The 27,629-nt window shown below is 39.8% G+C and overlaps 2 protein-coding genes across 2 annotated transcripts in view; one reads left to right on the top strand and one right to left on the bottom strand.

The window, feature by feature from the left end:
* Positions 1 to 27,629, bottom strand: part of LOC137266039 (transmembrane protein 127-like) — a 117,391-nt gene that overhangs the window by 66,711 nt on the left and 23,051 nt on the right. The window lies entirely within an intron of this gene.
* LOC137266276 (M-phase inducer phosphatase-like) lies at positions 12,729 to 18,019 on the top strand. The gene is made up of 7 exons (XM_067801766.1): positions 12,729 to 12,875; positions 15,972 to 16,154; positions 16,566 to 16,805; positions 16,940 to 17,101; positions 17,237 to 17,358; positions 17,516 to 17,633; positions 17,852 to 18,019. The coding sequence occupies exons 1-7, from the start codon at positions 12,729 to 12,731 to the stop codon at positions 18,017 to 18,019; spliced, it is 1,140 nt and encodes a 379-aa protein (XP_067657867.1).

Raw genomic sequence — 27,629 nt, forward strand, 5'->3', positions numbered from 1 at the left:
TGGCAGCTGTGGTATTTTTAGAATATGGAAGGGTCTCCATGCTCTCAGCAACAAACCAGATATTCGGATTCGTTGCCTCAATTATATATGGATTTTGAAGTTTGCATAATCAAATCGCAACTAAGAGCGTTTGCACTGAAAACAATTTAAGTCAGTAATTATAGGCAATGGACATACTTGACCTAGTCAAAGTGTTTTTAATGAACGTTTCTTACGTCCGAACATTTCGTGTTCATAGTTGCCAGTTAAAGGCCCGTCACTTTGCGGCCACATTGTAGTGCAGGCTGTAAATCATTTGGTAAAAATAAATCCTGGGCGCCAAAGAAAACCTGACCAATGGCCTTCTGCTTTGGAATATTCAGCACGATAGTTATAATAGCTCAAGGTCACCTCTTTACCGTGTTTAGTATTTCTACGACTCGAAAACCCTTACTATACACTGCCGGCATAATCAAATCTTTGGAAAAGAAGAACTATTGCGTACTTTTCAAGTTTAATCGGTTTTAGACAATAAAAACAACCGTCCCTAAAATGCAGAACACTTCCAACAAATAAAAGATACATAAAAGAAAAGATGGAACAAGTGCCTTGACTCACAAGGGGACTATGTTGAAAAATAAATGTGGTTCATACCAATATTTTGTGTTTTTCTATGCAAGGCTCAAAACTTATTGACATCCCCTCGTATGTATCAACAATATCAATAAAAGTCAACTCCAAATGATGTCAGTATTACTATAGTGCAAACTTCAGTGGTGACACATCTGTGTCTAAGCACCGACTACGCAGGTATTTGTTTTTCCGGTTTTTCGACTTGGACTTAAACCGGAAGTGACGTAGTTGTCTGACGTATTCCTCATGCAGCATGGGAATGTATCCATTAGGAAAAATGAAAACAAACTAGATTTGACGATTCTAAGTCTATCCCCCGCCATGTTGCATTCGTAGTGACTCAGTGAGTCAATTATAATTACTTTACTGACAACAATATTGACATTTGTCTATAGTTGTGAAAGTACCCGATGTTGTTCATCGAAAGCCGTGTAACCGCCATCCAGTAAGTGCACTTACGGGTGGAAGAGGAACGGTTCAACTTACGGTCTAAACGCCGCAGATGGCGCAATCTGGGTCGAAGAAATTTTGCATCAATCTAGGAACATGTCGGTATTAACTGTGCATCAGGATAACATTGTTTCATTGCCGAGGTTGGGGTCAGTTTAACAAATTTAACAAAGACCAGAGACATGTACATAAGGGTGCCTTACAGTTTGGGCTCTGTCTCTGAGGAGAATTCGCAGTGGAAGATCAAGACATTACGTCGATTCAACTCGCTCTCTTATAGGCTGGTGACTAATCCCGAGATTTGAGCCTCGTTGTGGAGATTGATAGCACCCTGTACGAACAATGATCTTGGGGATGATAACATGTTCAGAATATCTACTAAACATTATTGGGAGTGAATGAGTTGAGTTTCACGCAGTACTCAGCAATATTCCAGCTATATGGCGTTTGTGTGTAAATAGTCGAATCTGGACCAAACAAGCCAGTGATTAACAGCACGATCTGTGCAATTGGGGACATGCGTCAACCGTCACCAAGCCTGACCAAACAATCCCGTTAATCGGATTTTAGAACAAGCATGGGTTACTGAAAATACATTCTAACAATTATCTTCACGGGTAAAGTTTGTTAAGAATATGTATGATCTTTACAAATATTACATCACTACAGTTTCAGATATCTACCTCTATATGGCCGCCTTCATATTCATATGGGTAACGACAATCGATGATCTGGTACCCGGAAATGACGTCATCACATTCCCCTGTCAGTAGTTGACTGACTGTGCGTGGAGACACTGACTTGAGATCCTTGTGTCGACCTGTGATGGTCGGGAGTCCGTGACTCTGGAGAACAAATAATAATTCCATTATACAATCAGGTATGACAAACAGAAATAACTGAGCGCTACATACCGTGGACCATTTCAGCAAAACTTTAGTGCTAAATGAATGTTTCATATATGCATAAATTATTACCCTTGAGCCATCGCCAATCAGATTGATTCCAGCTTCCATTCTGTCGACAGCTGATTTCATGGAGTCGGGGGATTCCAAAGAGTATTGCTCTTCACGACACATGACGTCATCACATCTATATCTCTTAGCAGCGGGGCTTTCATCCTCATCACGTGGCCGTTTTGGTGAGAATAAAGATTTTCTGACTGAACTGAAGTCTATGATTGTTCTATTCGACAGAAAACATTTGAGTGGGGATCCGTGTAAATGGAGAAGGCGAAAACATTCATAATTTTAATAGGTTTCGTTTCATTTGTGTTGAAGGCGGCAAATAGTGACCGCTGGACCATAAAATTCAGTGATTGATAAACTGTGAAACAATACACGCCGTTGGGATATGGTGACACTGATTCCACCATGACAATAAGTCGGATCACTCTTCCCTTTCATTGCCCTATGGGACAAGCACGGGTTCCTGGGGCCTAATCAAACCGGGAGTTTCCAGGATCAGATTTGTAAATATTAGGATGTTTTCTGTAAGTGGCAATTACCTGCTCTGTGGACTATTACCTCCGTATCACTCTCGTGAGATTCGAAACCGCTGTCACGCGAGAGTCATCGTCATCATCGAAAGCGAGGCAAGACACCAGCATCTTCAGGAACAGAAAGACGACCAGATGTCACGTGATCGGTTCTACCAAGGCACAGTGTACTCGTCAGGGACATTGCCGAAGGGGTCATTTTCAACTGAAAAAGATACTGGCATTTTTATTACGTGGGCCTAAATTCGTGATAGTAAGGTACAACAGAAATGTTACTGATGTTGCACGCAGACTAAAAAGACTAATGTAATGTTCATCTGCATCCTTGGTAGGTGTTAAGTTATCATGAGTCTGGTTGCACGTAAACCATTACAACGTGTTGCAAGCTCCTGAATCCTTAACCGTGGTGTCTATGTCTTTCTGTTTTACACAGTGAACGGTTTCTTGTAGTGACAGCCCTGTCTGTTCTACAACAGTATAACTAGATAATGATGTCCTCTTAGTCCCCCATACCTACACACCATCGATGACCTGATTACATACACAAACTAATTAACAACTACTGCATACTACCGTTAAAACTGCAGTCTAATGACGGTATAATGAACCAAACACCCTCTGTAACCTTGAAATAACAAATTCCGACTAAAACGGAGCAATTATAGGAAGCTCGCACCTTGTGAGTTACTAGCGCTCTAGCTTGGGGAGGAGCAGTGATGGCTTGTGTGTCCAGTGTTTCTCTACGGGGATGAGGGGAGATTATCCCCTGAGTGATAATCCAGGCGGGGCATCAGATAAACAGATAACAGAAGTTGAAATAAATGCTGTGTATGTACAAATGGGTGATGGGTGTTTTATGCAACACTCATGACAATGTGTAATTGCCTATAGAGATTGGTTAACAATGTTGTCAGCAGTATCAGGGCACAATGTCTCAGAGGCGATGTTTGTCCCAACACACTGGACCAAGCAAGGTTGAAGACAGTGGTTCAATTTGTATTGAATTAGGCAATGCATAAATATAGTTACACAGTTATTAACAACCACTGAAAATTAAATCTCGTTGTTTGACTGGAAAATTAAGTAATATAAGTGACTTGGCAATAAATCTGTGACGTTAACAATAATATCGGACAGCTCAATATAATTATTTGTTTTGGAGAGTGCAGAAGAAAGTTGGTGTGACATGCTTCTGTCGGCACACGGTGTACTTTGAGAGACATAACACTTACTAGTTGTTAATGAAAAATAAACCCCAGGTTTAATCACTTATTGTTTATGTATGCACTAATGTGAATGAGTGAGAGAGTGAATTAGTATTAGTTTTATTTTCTTAACCTTTTACGTCTATATTTGTTTGTTATTGTTCAACGCCGCACTCAGACATTTTCCAGCAGTAGGATGGCGGTCTATGAACAGTGGAGTCTGAACCTGACCATGTGACTGATATTCAGTCTACTCAACAGCCCTGACCACCACAACCCCTTAAACTCCACCAGGTGAGAAATCCAAGGTCATGTTGAGGGAAATATTAAAATATTTCCAAGGTATGTACTCTTCCGGGGGACAAGTACCCAGAAACGAAAGTGAGTGAATGAATGAGATGGGCCTAAATTGAAAGGCAAGGAGATAACGGTATGAATATCACTGAAATGGACACCAGGTGTTCACTGACACTGTACAGGATGATATATTACCTTAAACAATGTTGCATATAGCCCAACAACCATGACGAGGGCCTGAAACACGTCCACAGCGACCACGCCTTTAAGTCCACCCTGTGTAAATATAGAACACAGAGATATAGCAAAGATCTACAGAACGGGGAATAAAATTAAGTTTTCCACTATCAGTGATATCGATGATGTATAATACTGAGTGAAAATGTATAATAATGAGTGATAATATATAATAATCAGCGATAATGCATAATAATCAGTGATAATGTATGATAATCAATGATAATGTATAATAATCCATGACCATGTATATCAGTGATAATGTATAGTACTGACTGGTAATGTACAGTACTGAGTGATAATGTATAATAACCTGTGATGGTGTATACTAATCAACTCACAATGGCGGTATAGAGCGTTGCAATGGCCCCCACTAGCAGCACCGACACCCACCATGGAAGATCAGCAACTGCAGAGATACAAACGTTTATTTTATTTCATTTTTTATATTCTTTCACAGAACTCTCACTTATCCAGTGAAACACATTCCATTGGATGCTAAAAAAATAGCAGTGACAGCATTTGAATAGGTCACTAAACACTAGCGATGAGACCGGGTGTTAACATGAACTTTATGTTATATACATTTCAGCAATGCTGTACACTGTCTCTATATTATCAACAACAATCACATCGTGTGTATGGATTTCAGTACACGATACCTTCATTTCTAGGTAACTGAAGGGGTGTGATTTTTAAACTGTTAGTTTACCTGTTCTTATCGAAACCGTAGGTGGTAACAAAATCACAGCTGTGTAGAGGATCTGAAACGGTATATCTATTTTATTTGTTTTTTTAATCAAACCTACAGGAATCCGATGAATCGGTAAAGAATACACATTTATGATAGAGAGTGGGCACAATGGAATCACAAGTTTCCAGGAAACATTTACCATTCAGTAAGTCCGTCATTTCAATTTCATGCATTTGACGAGGTTTTGCCAAAGATGTTAGTTAGAAATAGATATCACACACACACACACACACACACACACACACACACACACACACACACACACACACACACACACACACACACACACACACACACACACACACGAGGGGGAGAGCGAGAGAGAGAGAGAGAGAGAGAGAGAGCACCTTTAACAATTACTTACGTTCTGCCACATCCCCACCACACAGATACAGCGCCTCAGTACCACGGATCCAAACCGCAGGTGGAAATACTGAAAAGACAAAGGAACACAGTTAAAACTATCTCCATCTTTGCCAGGAGTGAGCGGTTATCAGATAGACATAATCTGTTTTGACAACGGTCCTTTCAGCTTTCTGTATCATGAGAGACAATGTCCGTCAGCTATTGTTAATTCCCGACTATATACAAAAACGCAACGCTTGAGAATAACAAATAATGATTATCTGCTAAGATATTCCGCAGGGCTAGATAGGTCTAGAGAACGGTGAAAACAGAAAACCAGCACCAACGTAAGGGTGACTTGCATCGCCGGCAGCACTAATCTCACACACCGTATACATAAAGAAGCGAGTGTTTGATGCCACATCCACCTATAATCCTCCTAAACTGCGGGTCAGAACCAGACAATCAAGTGATCGAGTAGTCTGCGGATCATCTTGAATCCGAAAATATGTATTTTTATAATGGTGTTTTGTTTTCAATTCGATGACCATCAATTACCAATGTATGAGGTATATTACAGCTATTCCGGGGGGGGGGGGGGGGGGGGGGTCCCAAACCGATGCATAAATCTGACTTTATCATGAACATGTGTTATAAGTCACTGTCAAACAACTCTAACACCAGGTGTTTGCGAAAGGTGGGCCTATCCTGCCCACCGGAGGCACCGGTCATGAACAAAGACATGGGAACGTATGGCTCATGTCCAAAATACATCGGTCTGTCACCGATGCGTTAAATCTGGAAATGTTAACTTTTCTGTTTGTTTTCTGTTTGAATGTTATGGTGATCGGTCATATCTCATACAAGCTGGACAGCCGCAGCGAATGCATCAGTGGGACCACCATGAACATTGAGATGCCCATCCCAATAGTGCAGCCTAAACCCAGATACACAAGCAGATACCCAGAGGAGTAGCTTTCAGCTGGTATTCCCACAAAAGACATCGATGACATGTACGTCACTATCAACGACAACGTCACCGGGATGACGCTGAGACGCCGTCCCCACAACAGGTACTCCTCCCGGGTAATGTTCCTCCTCCCCTTGACGGCGTAATACAGTCCTATCCCCACAGACAGGGACAACATTCCACAGATGACAGCATAGTCAGCAGCAGAGACGGACACCTTCGCCATGGACGGTGTTTGGTTCAAGAATGTTTTGACTAACGTTAGCACAGCTTGTTTGAATATAAAACAATAAACATGCGACTTTAAGCATCACGCATATGTTCCTATTGTCATCCAAATTACAGATATTTTCATATCGCCTCCTTGTAATGTGAACATTGCTAACAATACAATATGCAGATGAAACGTTCAAATGTCATGAATGTTCAACACAAGGTGGTTCCCGAGAGTGAACAGTTTCAAGTTCAGTGATCCTTGATCCTTGCATGGGTTGTCTTCAACTGAACCAGTGTTCAGTGATGTAGTGTTTATATATAACGCAAGTGCGGTAATATTCACGGTAGTGTAGAGACACCTACGAGGTGTTGTGTTATTAGGAACTGACAGTGTCCAATGTCAAACTTTAAACGTTGAATGTTGAAAATTCAGTTTCGTTATGTATTTTTATCAGTAAGAGATCATCCGATAGGTCGTCACATATTACGTCACATTCTGCCAGTAGTGAGGTTAGACACCATATGTTAGGATGTTAGAGAGGAACAGGCTGACTGAGTGAGTGGGTTTATTTTTAAGCCGAGCTCAGCAATATTCCTGCTATATGGCGGTGGTCTGTAAATAATCGAGCCTGGACCAGAAAATACAAGGATCAACAGCATGAACATCGATCTACATTGATGGCAACCGATGACCTGTGTCAAACAAGTCAGCAAGCCTGACAACCCATCCCGCTAGTCGCTTTTTACGACAAGCAATATTCTAACCTGGACCTCCTCAGGTCAGAGAGGAATAGAGGGCATGACACTGTTGGTACCACTGTTGTCAACGTACTAATGGTGAGACACTGACAGCATGTGTTTTTAACGAATGGAAATGTCAAATCATGATTTATTGGGTTATTGTTTTAATATTTCAGCTTTTTCACTTTCATATTTAATTCTATTTATTTCTTTTTTAAACACTCGACAATTCGAAAGGCAAATTTAAATTACGAGAAAATAATCAAAGTAACGTGAAGAAATCGGCATTTTGAGTTGTATATATATGACCAATGTAACAGGAATATATATAAAAACTAATGAAATATCCACTGACATTTACAGACACCTTTAATGTTATTTTGACAAACCAATTTTTCATGTCATGGCAGAAAATTAAAACATTTAAGAGGAAATGATGATGAAGACTCATTATGATATAATATAAAGATACTTTCCTCAATGTTTCCATGACTATGTAAAGTCATGGATTTCAAAGTTTTCCCTGCTTCAGTAGATATTCATATGTGTTATATTCATATATAACACATTCACGATTTCTCAGAATAGCCTGACAATGGCCGTGTTGCGCGCATTAGAGAATGCACTGACAATAAAGCAAACTGGGACATGGTGCTTGATTCAGAACAAATAATGTCAGAAGCAGGCCAGTCAAAAATTGTTGTGAATAGGACACCAGCAATGGGCTTCACATGTTGTACCCGTGTATAGAATTGAACCCGGGTCTTCGGCACGATGAGCCAACACTTTAACCACTAGCCAACACCACCGCCATCTCGGATATAGATTTCAACAGGGGCTCGCAAGTTGAGCATGTCCTGCACCATTGGTCACAAACACAAGCACAGGCAAGTCAGTTGTAAACCTTTAACCGTTAACAGGCAACTGTGTCCGTATATTCAAACCTTTATTGTGGTTTAAGACAAGATAGATACTAAATGCAGAATCAACAAATTAGATACATGACAGTGAAACTCCAAATGATGTCAGTATTACTACCGTGCAAACTTCAGTGGTGACATATCTATGTCTAAGCACCGACTACGCAGGTATTTGTTTTTCGCGGTTTTGTTCGACTTGACCGGAAGTGACGTAGTTGACTGGCGCAGTCGTCGTGCAGCATAGGAATGGAGGTGTTTGGTTGACACTGTCGCTGAAGGGAGAACAAGTGATTTCTACAACTTCTTGACATATTAGTAAGGAATGTCTCGCAGTAACATAACGTAAAGTATAGGTTTCCAAACTGCCCCATGATAAAAAACAGGAACGGGTAGCTATCGCTGTTCAGCTTCCGGTCGAAACACCGCAGATGGCGTAGCCTGGGTGTAAGACATTCTCTTCCCACAGAGGTTACTCCTGTCATATCTTCCTACGTAACCTCTGTTCTAATACGGCCATATTTCCCGGCCATCGAGAAATTGCGGCAAAATTTCGCAACAGGAATTGTCTCCCTTGATACTATCCAATCAAAACACGCGTTAAATAGACTTAGCTCCAATATGGTGGCCCCCATGGAGTTAGTCCATCAAAGTACGAAGGAAAGATTCGATATTTCATGCTTAACTGAAAATCAGAAACTGGCAATAGAGAGTGCGGGGATCAATGGCCAGGATGTGTTTGTAGAAACAAAAACTGGTAGTGGCAAGTTTTCTCGATGCATTCGGAAATTACCGAGATCAGGCAAATGATCACTCTTGAAACAACGTCTCTGATTGCACAACTAAATCTGAACGCCTCCAATCGCGAGTCTTGAACACTCGCACCATGAAAGGGCCGTATTAGAACAGGGGTTACGTAGGAAGATATGATAGGAGAAACTCTGTGAGAAGAGAATGGGTGTAAGAAAGATTGCATCAGCTGAGGAATATGTCGGTGTGTCCTGTGCATCGCAGCACCAAACTCTTTCAATGCCAAGGTTCGGTTAAAATATGGGACATGCTATAATATCTTAGTATAGTTCCGGTATAACCAAGTTTATTTATAGAGACTAGAGACATGTACACATAGACAACTTAAGTTTGGGTGTTCTGTCTTCAGATAATCCCCATTGGATGATAGGATGTTCCGTTGATGCGACTCCGTCTCTCGCAGGCTGGTGACTAATTCCGAGATTTGAGCCTCGTTTTGGAGATGGCACTTGTAACATCTGTCACCACTCGCCCCTTTCCGCAAGCTCCATGCCTGCTATGTGCGAAAATACGACAAATCAATCAGTGCTTTGATCAAAATAATCCCTTATGATGATGAGTTGGTATGATGTTTGAATTATGATCAGCGTTTCATTGAGTACTAGTATGTTATGCGCATTCGTTTTGGTGTTACATTGCAATTCATCGGTCCGCTTTTGAGCCAAACGGTTTTTTCCTGGCGATCCTTCGGGCTCGTTGCGGTTATTGCACGAGCGCTTCCAACAGATTTAGGAAGCGTTATCATAAATCGCTTCCAGTCGCAAAACAATAATATTATACTTGTAGGTAACTAATTAACTTTAATCTTTAACACTGGACATATATTTCACGTCTCTGGGAATATTTCAGTCTGCCCATTTTAGGTCATTCTTAAACATTTTCAGCAAATTCACTTAAAATTCCCCTTGGGTATGACAGCAAAGTTAAACGAAAATTCAGTTTGCGAAAATTGTAAAGTCATTTTTGCGTGTCTTTGCGTGTCTGCTTTGGGATTTAGTGCATCTTGGTTTTTTTTTTGTTTTAAATATTATTTCCATATTCAGTAAAACAAATACCATTTATGATTATTATACCCTGTTCCGCATATATATATATACGTCTTTACCATATATATATATATATACATATACATATATATATATATATATATATATATACGTCTTTACCAAATATGTTTTTTCTCCCTTTTTTAAAATAAATCAGAAAAAAGTAGCAATACAGTGTACGAGTACTTCGGTTATATAATGTACCAAATAGGAATAGAGTTATCGTTCCTGTTTGAGGTAGTTCTGATGTTCCTACGCCAATATGACATCCTTCCAGAGGGGCAGGAGTCGCTGTTCCGCTTGTCCCGGAATAACAGTTAGTCACGAATGGCCCTGTAAGAATGATGATCTCATGGATGACAAGATGGACGACATGTCCTCTGAGCGTTATTATGAATATTTATGATCTTACAGACGCGATATTACCACGAGAGTATACAATGTGAAAAACTAACTTGTATCTACCTCTATATGACCGCACCACAGTACACAACCCTGTGCACTTAAAAGAAACCACGAATCCGTTGGTATATGACCAGATGGTGGGCACATGCATACATGCAAACACCTAGTTGCGGGTACAGCAACGTGCAGAGAACTTGGACAAAGTACTGTGACTATGTGTTCCAGTCCACCCAACTGTGAATGGGTACCTCGTTAGGATGAGAGAGCCTCAATGAACTCGGTGCGCCAAGTGGCAGCAGGAGTTGTATACTTCCCAGGGAGTTGACATTGAAATACGATGTATTGTTGAGACTGACATCCATGGATATGTGTGCTATATAAATATCCTATATCATATCGTATCGTATCATAAGGGAGAGTCGATGATCTGGTACCCCGAAATGACGTAATCATATTTCCCTGTCAGTAGTTGACTGACTGTGCTTGGAGACACTGACTTGATATCTTTGTGTCGACCTATGATAATGACTTTATTATACAATCAAATAAGGCAAACCAAAGAAATGAGCGTCAGATGCCGTGGACCATTACAATACAACTTCAGTGTCTTGGAAGGACTACGAATAGAGTGCACGAGAAGTATGTGTAATACATACATGCATAAATTATTACCTCTGAGCCATCCCAATCAGATTGATGTCCGTCTCCATTTTAGCCACAGCTGAATTCATGGATTCGGGAAAATCCGATATTTTTGGCTTCCCATCATCCTCCATGACGTCAACATGTCTAGATCTCTTCACCGCAGTTCTTTCATCCTCATCATGACTGTTTGGGTGAGAATAAAGATTTTCTGACTGAACCGAAGTCGGTGATTGTTCTGCTCGATGGAAAACACTCGAATCGGGATCTCTGCAAATGGAGATGGAAAATATTCTCATACTTATATACTGGAATAGGAACTTTTGTTTTATAATGGTTGCTTGACGTGGCCTCCAGACAATCAAGCGATTGATTCAATGAAAATGCGCCGTACATGATCTGTTTAGTTCTTAATCTGTTAATATCGCCGTATTAATCAAATACCACAGACTTGATGATTGGGGACTTTTACCTCGGTATCTCTCGTGACATTCGAAACCGCTGTCACGTGAGTCATCGTCATCATCGAAAGTGAGACTGAGAAGCGAGACTATCTGAACTGAACTTTATACCCACAGGCTGCAAAGTGCAGCTTACGAGCAGCATATATTCTTTTGGGGGATCCACCGAAAATAAGAATTTTGTGTTAATTTTAAGCTTCCATTTTTTTCAAATAATTATTACAAGAATCTAACATATTTGCAAATCAGACAAGTCTGAGGACATGTGGACGGTGTCATCAGCATATAGTAGTGCCAAATGTGTTGTGAGCTTATTCAAACGGTTGTGTAAATCAGCGGGTTAAAGTTGCAAACCACAGCAACAGCAATTACATACAAAGAAATTAGAATAATTACCGCCCTTATAAACATCTGCGTTTATCTTGTGACGCTGACATCTTCAGGAATAGATAGACCACCATATAGGTGTCACGTGATCAGGTCTATCAAGGGAAAATATGTTCGTCGGGACTTTGCAGAAGAAGTCATTTGAAACTGAAAACAAATATTGACATTGTTATTGAGCCCAGTGTTTCATCTCTATTGACATATATATTACTTTTTCTCATATACATTGGCCTGACTTGTGGTATGCTCGTGGAATGGAATATTCCCTACATTTCATATTAAGATACAAAAGAGATATCACTGTGCATCAATGTACACTGGACTACATACAGTAATAACTGGTTGGCATCTACATACGTGGAAGGTGTCGATGGAAGTTACCATGAGCCTGGTTGTAAGTAAACCACTACAACGTCTTGTAAGCTGAATCCTTACCCGTGGTGTCTATGTCTTTCTGTTTTACACAGTGTAAGGTTTCTTGTAGTGACTGCCCTGTGTGTTTTATCAGGGAGACTCTAAGACTCTAACAAGTTGTAAGTTATCCCTGTTCATACAACAGTAGGTACATAATGATGTCCTACGCAGTCTCAAAGACTTATATCGGGTGTCTTCAAAAGGTGAACCGATTTTTGACAAGTATTTTCTCGGTGGTAGAGAAACTGAATTTATTGTAATAATTCGCAGAGTAACTTTGGGGTATCATCAACGTTTACAAAATATCACTGCTTACAAATCATGCGAGTATTGTCGAATTCAAACCAGTCTGTCAAAAAATGCAATGCCATATGGGACTTTCTAAAGGAGAAAGCTTACCGAGGAGTGACCGCGCGGGGGTTAAAGGACAGGATAATTACGTCGTGGGAGGAGATATCGGTGGGAGAAGTAAGTAAATGCATTTCTGCTTGAAAGAAACGTACAGTGTCGTCTAGTTGTGGAGGCAGATGGAAGCATAGACTGAAATAATTGAATTTCCCCTTGATATTACATTTTTTGACTGGTTGTTTTGAATTCGACAACGCTCGCACCATCTGAAACCAATCTCTTAGATATTTTGTAGACTCGTTGATGCTACCTTAGGGTTACTCTGTGAAACGTTGAAATAAATTCGGTTAATCCATTGATGAGAACATACGTGTCAAAAAGCGGTTCACTTTTGGGGGGGACACGCAATACATACCTACACACCATCAATGATCTGATTACATACACAAATTAATTAACACCTACTGAATACCACCGTTAGGACTTCAGTCTAGTAACCGTGTAATGAATCAAACACCCTCTTTAACTCTGAAACAACAAATCCCGACTAAAACGGAGCAATTATAGGAAGTTCACAGTGAGTTACCAGTGCTCTAGCTTGGGGAGGAGCAGTGATGACTTGTGTGTTCAGTGTTTCTATACGGTGATGAGGGGAGATTATCCCCCTAGTGATAATCCAGGCGGGGCATCAGATAAACAGATAACAGAAGTTGAAATAAATGCTGTGTGTGTACAAATGGGTGATGGGTGCTTCATGGTGCATAGGTGCACATGTGACAATGTGTAACTGCAAATACAGATAGCTTAACAAAGTCAGCAGTATCAGCGCATAGTGTATTTAGCGGCGTTGGACTAAGCTTGGCTGAAGACAGTGGTTCAATTTGTATTTAATTAGGTTTTAGGTTACCCAGCTACACAGCTAATAACACCAATTAAAGATTAAAACTCGTTGTTTGATTGGAAAATAAAGATATATAGATGACTTGACAAAATACCTGTGGCTCGGTATGATTATTTGTGTAAGAGAATTCAAAGAACAAAGTGGATGGTGATTTCAAGACCAAAGTAAATCGCCTAGGTGACTGGGCAATAATTCTGTCACGTTGAACAATAATATCGGACAGCTCACTGCAATTATTTTGTAGGAGCGTGCGGAAGAAGGCAGATGTGACCTTCTTCAGTGGGCACACGATGTACTTGAAGTGACATAATACTTAATAAAAGAAGAAGAAGAAACAAACAAACCAAAACGGATTTAATCACTTATTATTTATGTATGCATTGGTGTAAATGTGTGAAAGAATGAATCACTGTTATTTATAGTTTACGTTTTTATTTTCTTAGTAAAATGTTATTTGATTGTTACTATTGTTTATATTGTTCATGTCCTGTACAATGCACATATATCACAATCAGATTGCGATATTAGCTACTTCGTGAAATGACTAAGAGGGCCATATCCATATATATCATGTATGCCTCATGTAACACCTTTAAATATCTTGAAAATAAAATAAATGAAAAAAATGATAAAAGATACAAAACAAATGTCTGGGTTTTTTTGTTTTAGCAATTGTATCCAGCGATGGATATGACTTAACAACTGATATCAAGATGACAGGATATGGTATTAAACTGCAATGGTAACGTGTTTAAACAGCATACAAAGTTCTTTTCAAAGGAAGTCTTTTCTCTCTTTTTGAGAATTTGAACAGATTTGCTATCCGATTGTGAATACGTCGATACTGGAGACTGGCTTCACATCTTAAAAGACAGCGAAACTCATTTCCCAGAGTTAGGTGGTTGACATATCCGTTCCATTCTCGGAACGGTGAATCAGTGACCGGTTTCTGCCTGTCAGGTTATGGGTGGTCAACAATCTTGAATACCTTTAAGAAGGAGTATTCTGATAATACATTCGTTTGTTCGTTCCTGTACTGACTGGCTCTCCGCTTATTATGTATTATATATGGGAAATGTCGTACAGAGACATAAACAACTTTCTGCCTCACTGGATGTGTGCTTTGAATGACACACAGATTTACTATAGCCTGTGTCAGTATGTATATCATTGTTTAAACAAACGCTATCGAAGCTACCATTGACTATGTTCTAAGCAAGGGTATACATTATGTAATTGGGAATGAATCATTTTTATGACATGAAACGTAAATTTCACGATATCCTATTTGAAAAAAACACCAGATTGCTTTCACAGCAACAACGCAGTAATTGCCTTAAATATGTGTTAATACTGTTACACGACCCAATCCTAACATGTGTTCGCCTTCTGTGTTTTCCGACGGTCTTCCTACACAAACAACACAGCGAGTCGTCCTATTGTTCCTTGTGTGCCTAATGTCTACTAGTTATCTACTATATCCTCCATACATTTATTCCAATTTCTATTATCGGTTTATTTGATGCCCCGCCTGGATTATCACTCGGAGGATAATCTCCCCTCATCCCCGCGTAGAAACACTGGACACACAAGCCATCATCGTTCTTCCCCAAGCTAGAGCGCTGGGAACTCACAAGGTGCGAGCTTCCTATAATTGCTCCGTTTTAGTCGGGATTTGTTGTTTCAGGGTTACAGAGGGTGTTTGATTCATTATACCGTCATTAGACTGCAGTTTTAACGGTAGTATGCAGTAGTTGTTAATTAGTTTGTGTATGTAATCAGGTCATTGATGGTGTGTAGGTATATATACAGTTTGTGGGACTGTAGAGGGCATCATTAACTAGATACTGTTATAGAACACACAGGGCAGTCACTACAAGAAACCGTACACTGTGTAAAACAGGAAGGCATAGACACCACGGGTAAGTATTCAGCTTACAAGACGTTGTAATGGTTTATCTACATCCAGAATCACGGTTTCTTCCATCAACACCTATCAAAGATTCAGATGTGAACTACCTATTATTATTTGTAGTCTAGCGTACATTGTTGCACAGTATCACCTTCCAATATACCATTCAAACTGTAGGGAATATTCCATTTTGTGAGCATACCACAAGTCAGGACAATGTATATGAGAAAAAGCAATATGTATTCATACAGATCAATTATTTTCAAAGGAACAGACTAAATTGTCCCATTTCCCTTGATTCCTTAGCATTTTTTCAATTTTGTAAATCCAATATGCCCTACTTTTTGAATGGCATCATGTAAATTTGGACTCTATTTATAATAATGTCAATATCTGGTTTCAGTTTAAAATGACTCCATCTGCAATGTCCCTGATGAACACACTTTCCCTTGATAGTCCTGATGACGTGACGTCTGGTCGTCTTTCTGTTCCTGAAGATGCTGGCGTCTTGCCTCGCAGCCTCACTTTCGATGATGACGATGACTCACGTGACAGCGGTTTCGAATCTCAAGGAAGTGATAGTGAGGTAAACGTCGAAACTGTGTTGCCATTTCCAAAGACCAAGAAAACATTATTTAGAGTTGGTAGATATGTGTAAACACACAATACACATCCTTATGTTTACCAAGAACAAAGCCAACAATGTACATTGAGAAAGCATCACAGTAGTTCCTAACATAGGATTCTGAGGACTCTGAGGGTTACATTAGACTCCTGGAACCCATGCTTGACTCTAGAGGCGATTACAGGGATCTGTGATCTGTCGGTGTCATGATGGACTGAGCGTTGTCTTAACCCGACTATATCGTTCCTCATGTGAGCAATCACTGGATTTTCTGGTCCTGGCGGGAATTATGGCGGGAATATTTGCTACCTTCAACAAAAATGAAACGAAATCTATTCTAATTATGAACGTTTTCGCCTTCTTTATTTTCAGGGATCCCCATTCAACTGTTTTCTGTCGAATGGAACAATCACAGACTTCAGTTCAGTCAGAAAATCTTTATTCTCACCAAAACGGCCACGTGATGAGGATGAAAGCCCCGCTGCTAAGAGATATAGATGTGATGACGTCATGTGTCATGAAGAGCAATACTTTTTGGAATCCCCCGACTCCATGAAATCAGCTGTGGATAAAATGGAAACGGAAATCAATCTGATTGGCGATGGCTCAAAGGTAATAATCTACGTATGAAAATCAGAATCTTTACTGAACTGGGTCACTCTGAAATGGTTCACGAGATCTGACGCTCATTTATTTCTGTTGGTCACATTTGATTGTGTAATAAAGTCATTATTTCTTCTCCACAGTGTCACGGACTCCCGACCATCACAGGCCGACACAAGGATCTCAAGTCAGTGTCTCCTCGCACAGTCAGTCAACTACTGACAGGGAAATATGATGACGTCATTTCCGGGTACCAGATCATCGACTGTCGATACCCATATGAATATGAGGGTGGCCATATAGAGGTAAATACAAGTTAGTTTTTGTCATTTTATACTCTTATGCTGTAATATGTCGTCTGTAAAGATCATAAACATTCACAATAACGTCCAGAAGACATGTCGTCCATCTTGTCATCACCAGTATCGTCATTCTTTCAGGGTGCCATCAATCTCCACAACGAGGCTCAAATCTCGGAATTAGTCACCAGCCTACGAGGGAGGGAGTCGACTCAACTCCTGATCTTCCACTGTGAATTCTCCTCAGAGAGATCTCCCAAACTGTAAGTCGTCCTTGTGTACATGGTTTGAAAGGTCTCTGGTATCTCACTCTCAATTTTGTTAACTGACTCGAATCTTGGCTTTGAAAACAATTTGGCACTGTGACGCACAGCTTATACCGACGTGTTCCTCATTTGATCGAATCTCTCTTAAACCCAGATTACGCCATCTGAGGAGTTTAGACCGGAAGTTGAACAGCGACCGATACCCGTTCCTCTTCTACCCGGAAGTGTACTTGCTGGATGGCGGTTACAAGGCTTTCTATGAAAAACATCAGGTACTTTCACAGTTGTAGACAAATGTCAATATTGTTGTCAGTAATTGTGATCTACTCCAACATTGGATACTTCTGAAACGAGCGCAACCTGGCGAAGACTAAACATAGAATCGCCATAGCTATTGTTTTATATCATATTAATACACCAAGTATGCTGCAGATGTGTGTTTTACAGAGATAAACCAAGTTACTGACAAAGCTGATTGTTCTTCTTTCAGCGGCAATGTCAACCAAACACCTACATTCCCATGCTACACGAGGACTACGCCAGTCAACTACGTCACTTCCGGTCTAAGTCCAAGTCGAACAAAACCGTGAAAAACAGATACCTGAGTAGTCGGTGCTCACAAATTGATGTTTCAGCACTGAAGTTTTCACACTTATAAGGCTGACATCACTAAACGATCACGATGATATTGTTGATATTTCTACATTGTTATGTATCTTTAATTTGTTGATTGTTTTCTGCATATAGTGCTGGTTTTCTGTGGCATAAATCCAAAATAAAGTCAAAATATATCCACCCACTTCTTCTATCACTATATTTTTGAAATTTTACAAATGTCTTGCTTTCGCTTGTGTTTGTGACGGATGTGGCAGGACACGTCCACCTTGTGAGATTACTATAATGGCGAAGGACACTAGAAATGGGCGTCGCAGATTGTACTCGTTTGGGGGATGAAATCCAGATCTTCGGTGTGAGGAGTGAACGCTTTAATCACAGTGTACTCAGTTCAGCTTCCGGTCGAAACTCCGCAGATGGCGTAATCTGGGTGTAAGAAAGATTACATCAGCTGAGGAATATGTCGGTGTGGCCTGTGCATCGTTCCAATGCCGAGGTTCGGTTAAAATATGGGACATGCTATAATATCTTAGTATAGTTCCAGTATAACCAACTTTATTTACAGAGACTAGAGATATGTACACACAGACAACTTAAGTTTGGGTGCTCTCTCTGAGGTGAATCCACAGTGGAAGATAAGATGTTCCGTTGATTCGACTCCCTCTCTCGCAGGCTGGTGATTAATTCCGAGATTTGAGCCTCGTTTTGGAGATGGCACCTGTAACATTTGTCTCCACTCGCCCCTTTCCGCAAGCTCCAAGACGACTCGTCCCCTACTCCATGCCTGCTATGTGCGAAAATACGACAAATCAGTCAGTGCTTTGATCAAAATAATCCCTTATATAATGCCTTTATGTTATTATTTTTAAAATCAAGAGAAATATATGGTCATATTGAAAGTACTAAGAATTTCGCTAACAGAATTGTGCTGTCTAATGTGAATTTTTAAATTAAAAGCATGCGATTAACGGTGAGGGATTCAAATACACTCACGAGTATAACGTAACAGAGTTGGTATGATGTTTTAATTAAGATCAGCGTTTCATTGAGTACTAGTGTGTTATGCGCATTGGTTTTGGTGTTACATTGCTATTCATCGGTCCGCATTTGAGCCAAACGGTTTTTTCCTGGCGATCTTTCGGACTCGTTGCGGTAATTGCACGAGCGCTTCCACCAATTTTAGGAAACGTTATCATAAATCGCTCCGAGTCGCAAAACAATACTATTATATTTGTAGGTAACTAATTAACTTTAGTCTTTAACATTGGACGTATATTTCACATCTCTGGGAATATTTCAGTCTGCCCATTTTGGGTCATTCTGAAACATTTTCATCAAATTCACTTAAAATTCCCCTTGGGTATGACAGCTGGGTTACGCGAATATTCAGTTTGCGAAAATTCATTTTTGCGTGTATGCTTTCAGATTTACATTCTCCTCCCACGAAGGTTACTTGTCATATCTTCCTACGAACCTCTGTTCTAATACGGCCATATTTCGTGGTTCTCATAAAATCCCCTAGCGGGAAAAATGGCAGCAGATTTATTTCCCTTTTTCGTCTGTCCAATCAGAACACGTGTTACATCGACAATGCAAGCAATGTGGAGAGACAAAAATGAACTGACTGATTTCCGTCTAGAATAAACATTTGAGTATCGCGCTCGGGAAGAGGTTCTATTTTTCACGATGTATCCGGAAATTACCGAGATCTTTCGAACGATCACTTTTGAAACAAGGTCGCTGATTGCAGTACTAAATCTGATTGCCTCCAATCACGAGTCTTGAACACTCGCACCATGAAAGGGACGTATTAGAACAGAGGTTACGTAGGAAAATATGACAAGTAACCACTGTGGGAAGAGAATATGGGATTTAATGCAGCTTTGGATTTTTTTTGTTATAAATGTTATTTGCATATTCAATAAAACAAATACCATTTGTGATTATTATACCCTGTTCCGCAATATAAGTATCTGGTGATAACTGGGTCAGAATATGTCTTTACCAAAGAGGTTTTGTCCTTCTTTGTATCAAAGAGGTTCAATTCTTTTAAAATAAATCAGCAAAAAAACAAAAGTAGCAATACAGTGTACGAGTACTTCGAGTATGTATCTTTAATTTGTTGATTGTTTTCTGCATATAGTGCTGGTTGTCTGTGGCATAAATCCAAAATAAAGTCAAAATATATCCACCCACTTCTTCTGCCACTATGTTTTTAAGGTTTACAAATGTCTTGGTTTTATTAGTGACTGATGTGGCAGGACACGTCCACCCTGTGAGATTAGTACCATGGCGGAGGACACTAGAAAGGAGCATCGCAGATTGTACTCGTGTGGGGAATGAAATCCAGGTCTTCGGTGTGAGGTGCGAACGCTTTAATCAATGGCTTCCACAACGATCCCCCTACAATAGAGATTCCGTATGTTTTTGGATTTTTCTTTGGTGTATTTAAGGTAGGGGAGTGGGTGAATCCTGTTTGCTGTCGCAGTAAATGGCGTTCCACCTCTACATTATCGATCTCGTGTATGTGCACGTGTGTCCATTGTGTGGGACTGGATATTGATAGATGTCACAGATATCGATGATCGTACTGATCTATCATCTGATGTCTGAAAGGATTGAATCAGTTTCACATGACTAGTGAATGGTGACATGTTAAACAAGGAATTTTTAAGAAAACAGCTTCCTGGACATTATTTAGAAAAGCCAATAAACTGTGTGTATTGTCAGTAAATGTTTTTATTCTATCACAGAGGTTTATGTACTGTAGAATATTATCGATCGCTGATACTATTTTCATATCGAACATCATTCCTTTTCCTAGTTATACCTATCTACGATATTTCCTATTAATAATATACGATAACATACTGAACCAAAGTGGAAAATTCGCAATGATATATTAAATAATATCTAAGAAAGAACACAAGAATGTGGCATTGAGGTTATCATGCATTCATTAAGGTCGATAGGATGAACTGTGAATCATCACAATGTCTCAAAGAATTCGTCTATGAGGTTACTGCGGATCCTGGTCACAACTTTTGATGGCAAGTTGGAACATTTCTCTCCGCTTCTTCTAAGAGCACCTTTTCAATTGGTTCCATCCGCTAACCGTGTTCATACAGTTCGATGTGTATCTCTGTCGACCTGTGGAGAGCCAGGATTTGAACTTTCGTGCCTCCCAAGAGCCTAAAAGTGATGAAGAAAGCTACTGTGTGGCACGCTATTGAGTTTTGTGATATGCACAGGATTACTCTTAGCATTTTGGATGACGGAGTTTGAACTCAACTTGATTCCCACCTGTATGGCTACAAGGTGAAATCTGTGATCTTCCTGAAGATGTGGCGTCAGTATCTACACGGTGAAAACATGTATCACTTAAAGTATGTACCTTGTCGAGTGTAATAGGTGCACCCTTAATGAGCCACTAAGCTGGAGATGTGGAACAACCTCTAGGGACCTAGAGGAAATGAAGACAGCGATGTCACGACAGATTGCAGAGTCAGAAAAGAGATTGTGTGGAGAGATACACTCTGGGGAAGAGAAACGCAAAATTCGCAAAATATACACAGAATATTTCCGGTTTACAGTATTCCGTCCAAGTGGGCATAAAATCTATTAAATCCGATATTACAGATTTGAAAGGTAAACTTAATATTGTAGAACGCCTGATAATGAAACAGGACATGAATGAATTGATTAATAAAACTGGTAAGCTCGACACACATATTGGTGATATCGAGGACCGTGAAGAGGACCAGGAGCAAAGAAATAGGAGCTATATAGCCATGTGCAATATTGCATAGAGTGAGAACGAAATCTATACAGAAAATAGGTCAAAGGTATGGATATACTGAATGATGTCAGGAAATCCAAAGACCTACGACCACTCGTTGCCAGGGACACTCAGAAATCTCCAGGAAATCTTCGAATAAAACAAGGCTAGTGATAACACGTGTTGTCATTTTGAAGACAAATGGCGGACAGTGAAGCTGAGACGCGCCCTGAAAGAGAAAGGAATATGACTTGCCAATGACTTGACAAACTTTCAAGATCCCGGAAAAGGATTGTAGAGATTAAGAAGACTCCGACACACGATGCAACTGCATGGGGAACAAGGAGAACCTACGGTCTCAGTCTGAGAAGAGACGGGGAGACCAGAATCAGGATGAGCGATCCAGACGCCAGCTCAGATCCCGCACCCACACTTCTGACCGGGGAAACTCACAATAGGGATGGGGTCAGGGCTACATGTTGCCATGCAGTGACTGTCAGACTCTTCATCATGATACCTGTGACCCCTAGGAACAGCGTGCTGATGATTAGCATCATATTCTGGAACATTTCCGGGTTTTATCAGAAACTTACAGATATTGACTTCTGAAATTGTATACCTCCTCCCGACATTGTTTGGATTTCAGAGACTTGGTGTGTTAATATAGACTAATAAAATACTTTCAAGACTACCTAATATATAGTTAGGATGTACATAGTCAACATGGGGCAGGTACTCTGGTGGATTTTGGTACTTGTTAATGGTGCAATATTTCAGAAAAGGCTGTTTTCATTTTACTTGATAAAAACTTCTTGGGATATGATCATGATTCACACTACACATATGCCTACATCCATCCAGAGGGTTCAACTTGATATGACAAGATGAGTGCCCATTGTGAAAATGGTATCTCTATCTCCAAGACAACTTATTAAACCTGATAGAACATGGCTAAGTTTCTGCAGTAAGTGGCGGTGATTTTAATGCTAGAACAGGACATAAATGTGATTTTGTAGAAGATGACATAATGGAGTACACAGAGAAGCATAGTGATTCCATGTGGGACTTCATAGTTGATTCATTCAGTCTTGAACGATTCTCCATTGATAATTGCGTTAGTGATTTGGGGAAATGTCTTCCAGGTTTATGCTCAGTTTTGAATATCCACATTCTAAATGGGAGATGTGGTAGGGAAGGAAATGCTGGAGACTTTACCTTTCTGTGTGTTAACGGCGCTAGCATCATTGTCTGCATTCTAGCTTCGTCATCACTGTTTCACATTGTTAGTCTCGCTCTGAATCCCCACACCTCACAGTTACATTAATATGGCGTGCGCTTCACAAACGTCCTTGTACATTTGCTGGACAAGAAGATAATGCCAAATCTTTCCGGTACCAACAAACAACAAACATGTAGAGATATTATTTTTTAAACTCCATCCAGGAGCTTCTTGATAGATCTGTTGACTCAGCAATGATTGATATTGATACGATATTGTTAAACTACTGCTTGACACGCATTAGATGAGCCTGCGCATTAAACGCGTTTGTGACAAGTAGGCTGGGCAGGGAATATAGACGAATACACTCGACCGCTACAGGTACATGAGGTAGGTCGGGGACTACGCACGTGCAATGCACGCTGACGCTGGCGTGAAATCAATACCGCTACTGTTCATCACGTGTCTCGTAGAGAGATTTCGTTAAGCAAGACACGATTCGCACGAGGAAATAGAACATTTTAATATTTAGACGACAACCTGTTTCCCTCTTGTTTCAAATGGAATGTACTGAGGGGCGTTCCCATATATGCAAATTGGGTTCATTTGTCAGGTCGTGGCTCATCTAATACTTGTCAAGCAGTACTTGACAAGCAGACTCCACATGTCTAGCTGAGTCAAGTATGAACATAAAACAAACTGGGGAAATTAGACATAATGCCAGGAAAGGAAATACTTGTAAATGGTTTGATGCCGAGTGGGGTCTTCTGAAAAAAAAAGAGAGATGCAGATCCCTAAACCATTTCAGACAAACAGTAAAACCACTGAGAATGTTTGCGAGAATCATAATGCGAGACACAATTATAACACTACAGGTGTGTTTATAAGGTAGACGAAATCACTTAGCGAATAGTGTTCATGATCCCAAACAAATCTAGTCACAACGTAAAAGCTAAAGTGGTCAGCGTACAACAAATAATATTGATGTCAAATATTGGAACAGTTCCAGACATGCTGTTTATCAAGGAGTCTCTAGCTTCACCTATAAGCAGAGATGGAATTTTTGATAGTATTCACCACATAAAATGTAATAAAGCTCCGGGAATAGACAATGCCCTCCATGAATTCTTTAAAAGTTCAGCAGATATCTTGTTGCCATATTTTGAATTAATATTCAATGTGATTTTTTAAAATGGAAAAATTCCAGGAACATGATCCCTGTGGGTCATTGTCCTCATATATAAACAAGGCAGCTCACAGGATGTGAAGAATTAAAGAGGTATCACTCTGAGAATATTCGGTAGAGTATTCACATATATTATAAACAAGAGATTAGTTTTCTGGGGATATAGTCTGGATAAAATTAGTGAAGAGCAAACGGGATTCAAAGAAGGATATTCTACAATCGACCATATTTTCACTTTACAGGCTATGATAAAAAAAAATACTTAAGTACCAAGGGAGGTAAATTTTATGCATATTTTTTGTTGACTTTGCCAAAGCATTTGATACAGTAGAAAAAAATAAGTCATAGAACTTACTAAAATCGTATGGTTTAAACAAGAAAATGAACACGTTATGATATAATATTAATGAGAATGAAAAAGTATGTGTCTGGAATAATAGGGGCATCTAGCAAAGTTTTACTAGATGTTTTGGCGTGGGACAAGGTTATCTGTGGCTTCTTTTTTTTGTTCTCAGTGTTCATAAATGAAATAGGCGAACTCTCGCTCCAGACCTATTATTTGATGTGAATATAAGAGCAGTGCTCGGAAGTATGGAGCATACAAAACACCGACTTGATAAATGAAGTACACTTGTATGTACATACAAGAAATGTCTTGGAATAAAATTAAATACGACCAGTGTTATGGTTTATGGCGAATCTGGAAAGTTTACTCTTCCATCAATGTTGTCAAATACTTGTTAAGAATTAGATATGGCTTCAGAAAACCCCAAACATGTCAAAACACGAAGATCATACATGGCAATAATGGACAAACTGGATTACAGGGCTGAGACTACAGCTCTCTAAAGTCGGTTTTGGTAATGTTTGGTGTAATAAAATAGTTAACTCACGATGCAATTTTACCATGGCACTGACACAAAGATAGAACGACACCTATGTGCTGTCATGGACCAAATCTATATCATCATCACGTAAGTGCTTTTGTTACAAGCTTTTCAAAATTCATTTCAATACAGAAGACTTAAGTAATACACTTCGCTTAGACAATTAGCTCGTAGCGTTGGCTCGTATCCGTAGCTCACCCTATGTTTGTTTCGTTGCAACTGGCCGTTATACATACATCAACCGGGATGAAAGAATTTGCAACTTGTAACTTAGAACTGATGGAGGATGAATACCAGTTGTTTGTCCATTACGTTTATCACATAGAGAAAAGTATATCCCGTCATATTATTACAAGGATATATCAATATTTATATATTGTGCCCTGTCTTGCAGGAATGACTGGATATATGAAATAAAAATCAATAAATACGCTGGGTATGTAAAGTATGTGTATGTTCCATGAAGTTTTATATTGTATTAATAATGGACTGTACTATAGACCCGTGACTTTGTCAGTACTGAAATATAGGATATATATCAGTGAAGCCACCATGCACCATGTCCTATTTGTTCTATATATTATGATGTGAAACAATATCTTTTTTCTAATGCTACAATTTAATGGTAAAACAACGCAGTAATTCTCTTACATTGATGTTATTACTGCTGAAGGACTCGTACTCTGCCCCAGTCCATGGAACGTTTAACAAGCATTGTCCCTTGTGCCTTCCCTCTGTCTTATCCAACACCACCACTGTCTTCCAACACAAACAACCCAACGAGACGTCCTATTGTTCCAACGTGTGTACCTAATTTCTGCTAATTATCTACTGTATCCTTCGTGCATTTACTTCAACTTCCATTATCGGTATATTTGATGCCCCGCCTGGATTATCACTCGGGGGATAATCTCCCCTCATCCCCGCGTAGAAACACTGGACACACAAGCCATCATCGTTCTTCCCCAAGCTAGAGCGCTGGTAACTCACAAGGTGCGAACTTCCTATAATTGCTCCGTTTTAGCCGGAATGTGTTGTTTCAGTGTTACAGAGGGTGTTTGATTCATAATACCGTCATTAGACTGATGTGTTAACGGTAGTTTTCAGTAGTTGTTAATTAGTTTGTGTATGTAATCAGGTCATTGATGGTTCGTAGGTATATATACAGTTTGTGGGACTGCAGAGGACATCATTATCTAGCTACTGTTATAGAACACACAGGGCAGTCACTACAAGAAACCGTACACTGTGTAAAACAGGAAGACATAGACACCACGGGTAAGGATTCAGCTTACAAGACGTTGTAATGGTTTATCTACATCCAGAATCACGGTTACTTCCATCAACACCTACCAAAGATTCAGATGTGAACCACCTGTTATTATTTGTAGTCCAGCGTACATTGTTGCACAGTATCACCTTCCAATATACCATTCAAACTGTAGGGATTATTCCATTTTGTGAGCATATCACAAGTCAGGACACTGTATATGATAAAAAGTAATAAATATATTGATACAGATCAATTATTTCCAAAGAAACAGACTAAATTGTCCCATTTCCCTTGATTCCTTAGCATTTTTTCAATTTTGTAAATCCAATATGCCCTACTTTTTGAATGGCATCATGTAAATTTGGACTCTATTTATAATAATGTCAATATCTGGTTTCAGTTTAAAATGACATCTGCAATGTCCCTGATGAACACACTTTCCCTTGATAGTCCTGATGACGTGACGTCTGGTCGTCTTTCTATTCCTGAAGATGCTGGCGTCTTGCCTCGCAGCCTCACTTTCGATGATGACGATGACTCACGTGACAGCGGTTTCGAATCTCAAGGAAGTGATAGTGAGGTAAACGTCCAAACTGTGTTGCCATTTCCACAGACCAAAAAAACATGTATTTAGAGTTGGTAGATATGTGTAAACACACAATACACATCCTTATGTTTACCAAGAATAAAGCCAACAATGTACATTGAGAAAGCATCACAGTAGTTCCTAACATAGGATTCTCAGGATTCTGAGGGTTAAATTAGACTTCTGGAACCCATGCTTGACTCTAGAGGCGATTACAGGGATCTGTGATCTGTCGGTGTCATGATGGACTGAGCGTTATCTTAACCCGACTATATCGTTCCTCATGTGAGCAATCACTGGATATTCTGGTCCTGGCGGGAATTATGGCGGGAATATTTGCTACCTTCAACAAAAATGAAACGAAATCTATTCTAATTATGAACGTTTTCGCCTTCTTTATTTTCAGGGATCCCCATTCAACTGTTTTCTGTCGAATAGAACAATCACAGACTTCAGTTCAGTCAGAAAATCTTTATTCTCACCCAAACGGCCACGTGATGAGGATGAAAGCCCCGCTGCTAAGAGATATAGATGTGATGACGTCATGTGTCGTGAAGAGCAATACTTTTTGGAATCCCCCGACTCCATGAAATCAGCTGTGGATAAAATGGAAACGGAAATCAATCTGATTGGCGATGGCTCAAAGGTAATAATCTACGTATGAAAATCAGAATCTTTACTGAACTGGGTCACTCTGAAATGGTTCACGAGATCTGACGCTCAT

Source organism: Haliotis asinina, chromosome 15, assembly GCF_037392515.1.
Source record: "Haliotis asinina isolate JCU_RB_2024 chromosome 15, JCU_Hal_asi_v2, whole genome shotgun sequence".
In the NCBI taxonomy this organism is placed as follows: Eukaryota; Metazoa; Mollusca; class Gastropoda; order Lepetellida; family Haliotidae; genus Haliotis; species Haliotis asinina.